Source organism: Microcebus murinus, chromosome 5, assembly GCF_040939455.1.
Source record: "Microcebus murinus isolate Inina chromosome 5, M.murinus_Inina_mat1.0, whole genome shotgun sequence".
Taxonomy (NCBI): Eukaryota; Metazoa; Chordata; class Mammalia; order Primates; family Cheirogaleidae; genus Microcebus; species Microcebus murinus.
Genome location: NC_134108.1, coordinates 12,925,595 through 12,937,811, shown reverse-complemented (window position 1 = coordinate 12,937,811; position 12,217 = coordinate 12,925,595). Strand labels below are relative to the sequence as shown.

At 34.6% G+C, this 12,217-nt stretch overlaps 1 protein-coding gene across 2 annotated transcripts in view; it reads right to left on the bottom strand.

The window, feature by feature from the left end:
- RGS17 (regulator of G protein signaling 17) overlaps positions 1 to 12,217 on the bottom strand; it is a 98,580-nt gene that overhangs the window by 48,606 nt on the left and 37,757 nt on the right. The window contains exon 1 of one of the 2 annotated variants that reach the window (XM_076002853.1): positions 3,430 to 3,942. The exons of the other annotated variant lie outside the window; for it this stretch is intronic. Within the exon in view, the coding sequence (XP_075858968.1) occupies positions 3,430 to 3,458 (29 nt within the window). The 5' untranslated portion in view covers positions 3,459 to 3,942. Of the gene's footprint in view, positions 1 to 3,429; positions 3,943 to 12,217 lie in introns of those variants that run through there. 2 annotated transcript variants of the gene reach the window in all.

The following is a 12,217-nucleotide window of genomic DNA, read 5'->3' as shown; positions in this document are numbered from 1 at the left end:
CATCAAGGAGTCCTGTAAGAGTCAGCTCTTAAATACCTGTTGGAAGTTCATCCTACAAATAAACTTGATTTCTATTTCATATCAGTTGTGAAATATGTAATCCAAAATTAAAAATATATAGACTGTAGTTTATAATTAAAGGCTTAAAAATTCAGCTATCAATGAACATGCAGGTATTAAGTTCCTACTACGTACAGCTCCTATTGGGCCAAAGATAGTGTCTTATTTTTCATGTTAATGATGTATCTATCAGTTTTCATTAAGTTAGTTTGCAATGAACGTTTGTAGGTTGGTTTGCAATTAAGGGGCTTCCTCTTCACTGCAAATGTATCTCCCAAGGAGCTTCTAAAATAGTTTAGAAAAACAGTGAAATGTAATTTCACTAGAGTCATCATAGGGAAATGTATCCTGTACAACCACTCTGTTCTACTCCATTCTCTTTCAGTCCTTCTCAACCCAGCCCTGGAGATGCAGTTACTATCTTTTCCTCCAAATAGGCTTGTACCATTTGAGAAAGTCATATTAGCCTCTGTAACTTTTCCAGACTCAGCTTGAGCTGCCACAGGCATGCCTCTGATAACCTATGGAAACTCTATGAAATTTTCAAAGAGGATTTAGCAGTCAGGGTCCCAGAAAGTAAGCAACGGTATAGTCAAACTTAAGTTTTTAGTGTTTAATGATAGGTTGTTTAAAAAAGGTGTGGGCAAATGTAGGTAAACTCAAGGACAGTGAAGCACACTGGGATAGGTAAAAGGTAACAGGTATAGGTAGTCATGTAGGCACAAGGAAAGAAAGCAGTTAACAGAATCTAGGGACAGTGAGGGCTGGGTGGAGAGAGGCCTTCTGACCAAAACTGTGATCTTAGGTAGGTCAAGAGAAGCGGTCATCCCAATGACTGTGTGGTAAACAAACACCTCAAACACCCAGTCTGCCCTCATGTGCTTGCCTGCAGTGCTTGCTATTGGCCCAATGAACTGACGTTGGTAGCCCTTACCCATCAGTCTCCTTGGACAGAGGAGGGTGAGGGAGACAAGAATATTCTGGAGGGGCAGGTAGTGGATATCTAACCATGAAGGTTGACCCGTTGGCACATTTTCCTACACGTCCTGAGTACTGATTGATGGGTGACATCAATCAGTGACACAATGTACTGAGAGGGGTTCAGTTTTCCTTACAGTATGTCACTAAGTATGGTATCCAGACATAAAATAAAAGAGAAATGAAACTCAGATCCACCTCAAGATGTGCATTAGAATTCAAATGTATTTTAGGAGTATTAAGGTGAGTATTTCATGTCACCCTTGTAATATAAAGATATGGAATTGTTTTCAGCATTTAAAAAATTCTTAAGGAGGAAATGAATCACACCATCCCCCAGAAAAGAGCTGCCCCTACTTGTGTGAGAAACTTACATGATTTCTTCCATTTCCAAAACTGATAGTGTTTTCTGGGTATTATTGTATAACACTGAATTTACACACAGTAGGCACAGCAGAAGTCAGCAGCGCTCTGCTGAGCTCAGTCAGTGCTTCTGAGTTTTATGAGGCAGGCAAAATTGATTCAACATGAGTAATATTTTTCTTAATAATCTAACCCCCTCATTTTGTTTGGCTCTGTATCCCTCATTTTAACTAGTCACATGAAATATGTTAGTAAGAATGCTATTCCTTCTCCACAGCTTCCTCACTACAAAATTCCCTGTAAAAGCAGAATGGATGTCAGAAATACTTGGAACTCTCTAGTTACCACACTGATATGGCTATGGAGTAGAATGAAATTAAAAATGTTTCCTTAATCCTGTAATTGGCTGGAAAGGGGCTTGCCTTCACAGTTGCCAGGTATAGGGAGGTTTTAAACAGAATACAGTTTATTAGAAATTCCTCCTTAGCCTTAGTAAATTGAATGTTGTTGTCAATCTTTATTCTCATCATTAATTGGATTGATAATATTTTCAAAAGGATTTTTTTTTTTTTTTTGTATATACAGCAGTTCATAGTATCAAGGTAAAGGCTGATGGATTGATTGACTGGTTGATTGTCTTCTGTATGGAAACTTAGGCTGGGAAGGCAACTAAAATCCCCTCTTTGAACTTTTCTTTGGAAGTACACACTTAAGAAAAAAGCTTGGCAAGGCAGGGACCATCACCTGTTCCCCTGTTAGCACAATTCAGCATGAAACCATGAGCTGCCCTCCTCTGCATGCTGATCAGAATCAAGAGAAAAATCAGCTGGGATGATTATTTCAACTGGATGAATTTACAAAATGATGAGTAAGAAACAAGATAAATAAATGAGTTCATACATTTTATTCTGTGCTATATTCAACAATTATTTATATATATATTAAATTAGGAAACCTAGCTTTAAGTAAACTGAGAATAATTTGACTTACTATGTAAAATTCCATTCTTATTTGTCATTCACAGGTAAACCTAGCTTGATAAGAAAACATGGGTGAATTAATTTATAACCTGGGGGAGGGGGAAATCTTGCAAACCATGCTCAAATTCTAAAAAAAGGAAAAGATTTTGCATGGCAAAAACAAAGCAAAACAACAAACCGCCATAAGCATATTCAATAGGCAAATGACAAACTGGATGAAAATCTTTGTGATTTATAGCACAAAGGGTTAATTTTCAGATAAATAAAGAGCCATTTTAAAAAGAAGAGAAAGATCAAAAGCCTAGTTAAAAATGGACAAAAGCTATTATATATACAGATGGCTCACTAAAAAGAAATGTACAGCAGAATTTAACACAAGAAAACAAAGTTCAAGTTTATACATAAAATACATACAAATTATAATACACTAGGATATTATTTTTTAGATATCAGATTTATGAGTCAAAAGCTTGCCATTATATTCTGTCAGAAAAGCTACAGGATGGAAGACAAAATTGTTCTACTCTTATGGAGGGAATTTGGCAATACCTAACGTACATAAAATGCATATATGAAAGTATATATGCATTTACCCTTTGATTTCACAAAACCCACCTCCAGGAATGTACTGTGAAGATTCAGCTCTACAAATATGAAACAGCACATGCATGCCGTTACACATTACAACATTATTTGTAGTAATAAAAGATTGAAAATAACCGAAAGTTCCACCAAAAAAAAAAAAAAGACCCTGACTTGTAAATTGCATCTGGGCTGGGGAGAATTGTAATAAATCACAAATATCTTCACTGAGGATGGTGACTTTTGTAACCAGGCATATGTCTCATGGGGACCCTAAAAACTTATGTCTATGAAACTATTAGAAGACATATTGGCTCCAGGAGGAGCCAGGTTGCCTCCCCACCATCCCCCATCCCTATCTCCACCCTGTCTGATGTGGATCTCATCTTCTTGCACCTGAGACCTGTCACCTAGGGAAAAGAGTTCCTAAACTGCTTAGTGGGCTGTCGCTGGCATGGAACCCTACCTGGATTCCTGCTGAGAGGAACAACTCATGCTGCCCTCAGGGTTTCTGTCCTTGATCCTTCTAAATAGACAGAGAGTCTTTTGAGTCTGAATGGTTAGTAGAGTCTAAGAAAGTTCCCTGGAGGGCACTGCACATCTATAAAATGAAGAACTGGGCACCTGTAAAAAAAGATGAGAAAGATCTCTATGAACTATATGGAATAATTTCCAGCATATGTGTTAAATGAGGAAAGAAAAGGACAAAACAATGTGTTCTTTTATGTGTGTATAAAAAAGAAAAGGAAATAGAATCTGTGTCTTTGAATGTATATACACATACATGCATACATATGTGCTTACTTCTATAAAAAAATGACACAGACGGGATGACCCAGATAATGATAATGGTTATTTACAGCGGGTGGGTAGGAATGGAGACAATTAGAGGTCAGATTTCTCATAACATAACTTTGCACATAATTTTGACTTTTGAACTATGTTTTTCATTTTCATAAAATAAAATTTAAAAATTATAAAATTGAATACAAATGCAAATAAACCTAATGTATATTAAACAATTAATATAACTATATACAGAAGATGCCATGCAAATAATTTTTAAACACTATACTCTATAATACATCCTTGTTTGGATATAAACAAAGAAATCTTAAACTCTATTTGGGAGGTTGTCTGTTAGTATTAACACTGGCATTGTCATTATGAAACTATTATACACAATATAATAACACAACTATGTAAAAAAATAAGTAAATGTGGGATTTCTAAGAATCAATATTTTCAATGTAAAAGAGAAGTATGAAAATTAAGAAAATTTGAAATATTATAACTGAATTAGAATTATTCTGATGACTTTATGATTGTTAAAATAAATTTTCTTGCTCTTCCCACTGAAAAATCTCAGAATCAATGACACTCCAGTAGCAATGAACATATACATCATCTGAATCCTGGGTTCTAAATATCATTCTTCACAAAAAGGAACCAGAGCTTCATGGAAAAATGGTGAGTCAAGGTCTACATAGAAAAATCTTTAGAGGAGCCAAGAGCATCTTATGCCAGATAGTGGGGAAATGTTTGAAGACCAATGAGTTCACATATGAAGGAACAGAAGCCAATTTGAAGAAGGTCCCATAAGCCAAAGTTAAAGTAATTTAAAGTAATGTATGCAATAGATTTTTACACATTGAACAAATAAAAATTCACATCCATTGTAATACTAAATAGGAGGATGTAAGGCCCCTTCATAAACAATGCCAGCTAACAATTGTAATAGGAATGATAGAATTAGAAAATCATCATTTTTCCTCAATAAAGTAATTGACTCACTCAATGATTTCCAATGGACCTTGAAACCATAATATGAAAGACTGAGAACAAAACCTTTGTATGGGGCCCAAATATCACAGATTCTTTAGTAATTAAAAAGAAAAAAATGTACTTAAATAGTTGAGAGATGTTTCAGTGGTATCTTTTAGCAAATACAACTAATGAGAAACCAGGTGACATTGTGTGCCTTATAACTGATGCATTATAAAGTGTAACAGAGAAAGTACTCAGTCATCTATTATTCTTCCCCAAAAGTACTTAACTTGAATATCACCAAGTCTCTATATCTGATTTTCAAGTTACAAAAATAAAGGAGACAAAGGAACAAATTAAATGACATTAAGAAGAAACATAAGACAAATTCAAAATATGGGAATTTCTACAATACAATTCTCCTAGACTCACAAAATCAATATTATGGGGAAAAAAACATAGGGAAATTGTTCTAGTTTGATAGCGACTAAAGAAAGACACATTACCAAATGTGATACATCATGAGTTTGCATTAAACCCTGTTTGGAAAAAAAAAAAAAAAAAAAACTGGATGTAAATGACACTTGAGACAACTGGTGAAATTTCAGTCTGCTCTGGATGTTAGATGATATCATGGAACTATCATTAATTTGACTAGCTGTGATGATGATATTGTGACTAAGTAGGAGATTGTATTTATTCTTTGGTGATATACACTGAAGTACCTCAGAAGTAAAGTGTCATGGCATCTGCAGCTTTTTAAATGACACATCTTTCTGTATGATTTAAATTTCATGATTTAAAAACTTAGGGCAAAAAATTTAAAAAAAAAGAGAGAGAGAATTGTCATTAGCAATAAAAACTAAATTGTAGATATTGACAAGTAAAATTATTCCACAAATGGGTAACAGAGTGAGTGGAGAGTTTCACAGGTAGAGTGAGTGGAGAGGGTAAGTACTACTTGGAAAGAGACAGGAAAATAAATAGTTGGATGTGGGTTGTTTTGGTGTGTACGTTTCCCACTATCTATAGGCGTCCTCAAACTACAGTCCACAGGCCACATACAGGCTGCCTAGCACATTTATTTGGCCCTCTGGGTGTTTCTCCAGCCACTGCCTGTCCTGCTTAGCAGCTGACTCGTCCTGGGCCTACAGTGCGCACTTTCCAATGGTCTGAGGGACAGTGAACCAGCCCCCTATTTAAAAAGTTTGAGGACCCCAGAGAATAACCATTAGTTGACAGTATAAGGGTATCAACTAAGTTATTCAGTGCTCAGAATTTTCAAATCTATGACTATAATTTTTACGACTAGGTAAAACAGTTTGGTAAAATGGAAGGTGGGGCTCATGATAGAAACATTCAGCCATGCTTTGGAACCATTTTCAATTGATCTTTGGAGAAATACTTGTGTAAAACATTAGTGTTTTTCATTAACACAGGCAAACTCTATGCTGTTTAAGAGAAAAGTGTGCAGTGAAGTATAATCTCCATTACTAGTTTATAAAAATTTACCATTAAAAATATATCAGCGATATAGGACATATATACCAATTCCTTACTTTCTTTGTAGGATACCCTAGGTGTAGCAACATTATATCCTAAGAAAAATCCCAGACCAGATGGTTTTATACCCAAATTCTACCACACCTACAAAGAAGAACTGGTGCCTATCTTTCAGAAATTATTCCACAACATTGAGAAGGATGGAAACCTACCCAATTCATTCTATAAAGCCAATATCATTTTGATACCAAAGCCAGGAAAGGATGCAACAAAGAAAGAAAACAACAGACCAATATCACATATGAATATAGATGCAAAAATTCTCAACAAAATCCTATCTAACCAAATCCAGATGCTCATCAAGAAAATAATCCATCACAACCAAGTTGGCTTCATCCCAGGGATGCAGGGATGGTTCAACATAAGCAAATCTATAAATGTAATTCACCACATAAAGAGAAACAAAAACAAAGACCATATGATCCTTTCAATAGGTGCAGAAAAAGCATTTGACAAAATTCAACACCCTTTTATAATAAGAACACTTAATAGAATAGGCAGAGAAGGAGCATACCTAAAAATGATACAAACCATATATGACAGACCCACAGCCAACATCATACTAAACAAATTGAAAGCATCCCCACTTAGAACTAGAACCAGGCAAGGTTGCCCACTATCTCCACTTCTATTCAACATAGTGCTGGAAGTCCTGGCTAAAGCAATCAGACATGAAAGTGGAATTAAAGGTATCCAAATAGGGGCAGAAGAGATCAAACTTTCACTGTTTGCTGATGATATGATATTATATTTAGAAAATCCCAAGGAATCAACCAAGAGACCCCTGGAATCGATAAATGAGTTTAGTAAAGTCTTAGGATACAAAAGCAATACACATAAATCAGAGGTATTCCTACACCCCAATAACAGTCAAATTGAAAACCAAATCCAAGACTCAATACCCTTCACAATAGCAACAAAGAAAATAAAGTACCTAGGAACATACTTAACTAAGGAGGTAAAAGACCTCTACAGGGAGAACTATGAAACACTGAGGAAGGAAATAGCAGAGGATGTAAACAGATGGAAATCCATACCATGCTCGTGGGTTGGCAGACTCAACATTGTTAAAATATCTATACTATCCAAACTGATCTACAGATTCAATGCAATCCCTATTAAAATCTGAACATCATTTTTCACAGATACAGACAAAATAATTTTACACTTTGTTTGGAACCAGAGAAGACCCCATATATCAAAAACAATTCTAGGCAATAAAAACAAAATGGGAGGTATCAATATGCCAGATTTCAAACTATACTACAAAGCTGTAGTAATTAAATCAATATGGTATTGGCACAAAAATAGGGACACTGACCAGTAGAACAGAACTGAGAACCCTGATATAAACCATCCTCATATAGCCAACTGATCTTTGACAAAGCAGACAAAAACATTCACTGGGGAAAAGAATCCTTATTCAATAAATAGTGCTGGGCAAACTGGATAGCCACATGTAGAAGGCTGAAGCAGGATCCACACCTTTCACCTCCCACAAAAATCAACTCACGCTGGATAACAGACTTAAACCTAAGGTATGAAACTATTAGAATTCTAGAGGAAAACGTTAGAAACACTCTCCTAGACATTGGCCTAGGTAAAGAATTTATAAAGAAGACCCCAAAGGAAATCACAGCAGTAACAAAAATAAATAAATGGGACATGATCAAACTAAAAAGCTTCTGCACAGCCAAAGAAACAGTCATGAGAACAAACAGACAACCTATAGAACGGGAGAAAATTTTCGCATCCTACACATCTGATAAGGGGCTGATAACTAGAATCTACTTAGAACTCATGAAAATCAGCAAGAAAAAATCAAACAACTCTATCAAAAAGTGGGCAAAGAACATGAACAGAAACTTTTCAAAAGAAGACAGAATAATGGCTAACAAACGTATGAAAAATGCTCAACATCTCTAATCATCAGGGAAATGCAAATCAAAACTGCAATCAGATATCACTTATCTCCAGTAAGAATGGCCTTTATCAAAAAGTCCCCAAACAATAAATGTTGGCGTGGATGTGGAGAGATAGGAACTCTCCTACACTGCTGGTGGGACTGAAAACTAGTTCAACCTCTGTGGAAAGCAATATGGAGATACCTTAAAGCGATACAAGTAGATCTACCATTTGATCCAGCAATCCCATTACTGGGCATCTACCCAAAAGAACAAAGGACAATCTACAATAAAGACACATGCAATCGAATGTTTATAGCAGCACAATTCACAGTTGCAAAGTTGTGAAAACAACCCTAGTGCCCATCAATACATGAGTGGACTAATAAAATGTGGTATATGTATACCATGGAGTACTATTCAGCTTTACGAAACAATGGTGATATAGCACATCTTGTATTTTCCTGGATAGAGCTAGAACCCATACTACTAAGTGAAGTATCCCAAGAATGGAACAACAAGCACCACATATATTCACCAGCAAATTGGTAGTAACTGATCAGCACCTAAGTGGACACATAGGAACTACATTTATCAGATATTGGGCAGGTAGGAGGGGGGAGAAGGGGATGGGTATATACATACATAATGAGTGAGATGTGTACCATCTGGGGGATGGTCATGCTTGAAGTTCTGATTTGAGGGGGGAGGGGGCAAAGGCATTATACATAACCTTAAAATTTGTACCCCCATAATATTCTGAAATAAAAAAGTAATCATATTATTTTCTGATTTAATACACTCATTTTTAAAATTTATAAACTCTAGAAAAATATAAATTTTTCTCTCTAGTGGTCTGAAGTGATTTCACATTTCTAGAAATACATTTCATTTAAAAAACAGTATTAATTATAATACAGTAAAATGTACAGTGGCTAAGGACATTGACTTTGGAGTCAGTCTGCTATCACTTTGAGTAAGTTACTTAACTTCTGCAAAGTGAGGATAACATCAGTACTTGCATAGCTGGGCAAATGCTAGGGTTAAATGAGAATTCATGTATTTGCATTTCCCTGATGACTAATAATGAGCACCATTTTATGTGTTTATTTGCAGCTACTGTCTCTTATTTTATGAAATTCTTTTCAAATCTTTGGACTATTTCTTAAATTGGGTTGTCTTCTTATTACATTGTAAGAGTGCTTTGTATATTCTGGAAACATTCTATATCCTTTGATAAAAATATGTACTGTGAGTGTTTTCTTCCAATCTGTGACTGGCCTCTTCATTTTATTAATGGTTTCTTTCAAAGAGCAAAAGACTTAATTGTGATGAAGTTGAATTTATCAATTTTTTTCTCATGCTTTATGCTTTTTGTGTTCTAAAAATAAATCTTTACCTACCACAAGGTCATGAAAGTTTTCTTCTCTCTCTTGTTTTTTTTAACTATGAGTTTTATAATTTAAAACTTCACATTTAAGTCCATGATCCATTTTTGAGTTAATGTATGGAATGAGGTGAGAGTCAAGGTTCACTGTTTTTCAATATAGACATCCAATTGTTTTAGAAACATTTGCAAAAAATCTAGTATATCCATTGGATTCCCTTTACACACCTGAAAAAGAAAATCAACTGACCATACATCTGTGGGCCTATTATTTTTATTTTTTAGAATATTAATTATTATGGGTACATAATAGTTGTATATCTTTTATGGGTACATGTGATGTTTTGATACACACATACAAAGTGAATTAATCAAATCAGGGTAATTGGGGTATCCATCACCTCAGGCATTTATCATTTCTTTGTGTGAGAAACATTCCAATTCCACTGTTTTTTTCCTGTCCTGCTTAGCAGCCGAGTTGTCCCGGTCCCACAGTGCGCATGTGTGGAATGTGCGTCACACTCTCCAACAGCCCTCCAGCGGTCTGAGGGACAGTGAACTGGCCCCCTGTTTAAATAGTTTGAGGACCTCTGGTTAATTATAGTCAGTTTGTTGTGCTATCAAAGATTATTTGTTCTAACTATCTAAGTATATTTGTGCACCCATTAACCATCCCCACTTGATGCTCCCTCCCTGCTCCCCTTCCCAGCCTCTGGTAGCCATCATTCTAGTCTCTGTCTCTATGATATCAATTGTTTTCAATGTTTAGCTTCCAGATGTGAGTGCAAACATGAGAGATTTGTCTTTTTGTGCTTGGCTTATTTCACTTAACGTAATGTTCTTCAGTTCCATCCATGCTGTTGCAAATGGCAGGATTTCATTCTTTTTTGTGGCTATATATTATAATATTTCATCATGTATATGTATCATAATTTGTACCATAATTTGGTACCATAATTTCTTTCATTCTTTCTGTCATTTCTTTCATGTACCATAATTTCTTTCATTCATTCATTTATGGACACTTAGGTTGATTCCATATCTTGGCTATTATAAATAGTGCTACAATAAACAAGAGAATGCAGATATCTTTTTGATGTATTGATTTCCCCTCCTTTGGATATATACCCAGCGGTGGGATTGCTGGGTCATGTGGAAATTCTATTTTAAGGTTTCTGAGAAACCTCCGTATTGTTCTCAATAGCACTGATTTACATTCCTACCAACAATGTACTAGGGTTTCCTTTTCTCCACAACCTTGCCAACATTTGTTATTGCCTGTCTTTTTCATAAAAGCCATTTTAACTGGGGTGAGGTAATATCTTATTGTAGTTTTGATTTGCATTTCTCTGATGACTAATGATGTTGAGTATTTTTTCACATACCTGTTGGCCATTTGTACGTCTTCTTTTGAGAAGTTTCTATTCAGATCCTTTGCCTATTTTTGATTAGATTATTTAATTTCTTCCTATTGAGTTGTTGGAGCTCCTTGCATATTCTAGTTATTAATACCTTGTCAGATGGATTGTTTGTAAATATTTTCTCCCATTATGTGGGCTGTCTCTTCTTTTTCTTGATTGTTTCCTTTCCTGTAAAAAAAACTTTAGCTTGATGTGATCCCATTTGTTGTGAGTCTATTCTTGTAGTCTCTAATGTATGCAAATGACTTACAGTATCTTTAAAGGAAGTCTAGTTTGTGCTTCTATTTCAAAATTGTTTTGGCTATTCTAGATGCTTTGCATTTCTGTGTATATTTTTAGAATCATTTTGTCAATTTCTACAAAAAAGCCTTTTGGGATTTTGATTGAGATTGAATTAAATTATTGTGGGACAAATTTATGATCCTAAAAATACTGATTTTAATGATCCATATCATGGTGTCTCACTATATATTTGTGTCTTCTCAAATTTCTCAGTGCTGTTATATCATTTTTCAGGGTTGAGACCTTGCATATTTTAAAAAGATTTATCTTTACATATTTCAGGTTAAAAACAATTATTATAAGTATTATTTAATTTCTAGTTGTTCATTGCTAGAATGTAGAAATATAGTTGTTTTTACATATTAATTTTGTATCGTGACTTACTTAATTTGCATCTTAGTTCTAATAGTTTTTCTTTTTCTTTATTCCTGAAAATATTCTACAAATACTATGCCTTTTATAAATAAAGACAGCTTTCCTTCTTCCTTTCCAATCTATATTTCTTTCTCTTACCTTATTGCACTGGCTTGGGCATCTAGTACAATATTGAAAAGAAGTAATATTAACATTCTTGGTTTGTACCTGATCATAAAAATAAAAAGAAAGCATTCAGATTTCACCATTAATTGTGATGTTAACTGCTGATTTGTCAGAAATAGTCTTTATCAGATTGAGAGTATTCTATTCCTACTTTGCTAATTTCTTTTTAATCACAAATGAGTATTAAATTGTTATTTTTTAACATATACTGATGTGATCATATGATTTTTCTTCTTGTTTCTCATTGATATAGTAAATTCTATCAAATGATTTTCAAATATCAAATCAAACATTCTTGGAATACAATATTCTTGTATTTTTCTCATTCACATATCTTTTAAGGAAATTTGTCCATTTTATGTAGGCTGTTCATCATTGACATAAAGTTGT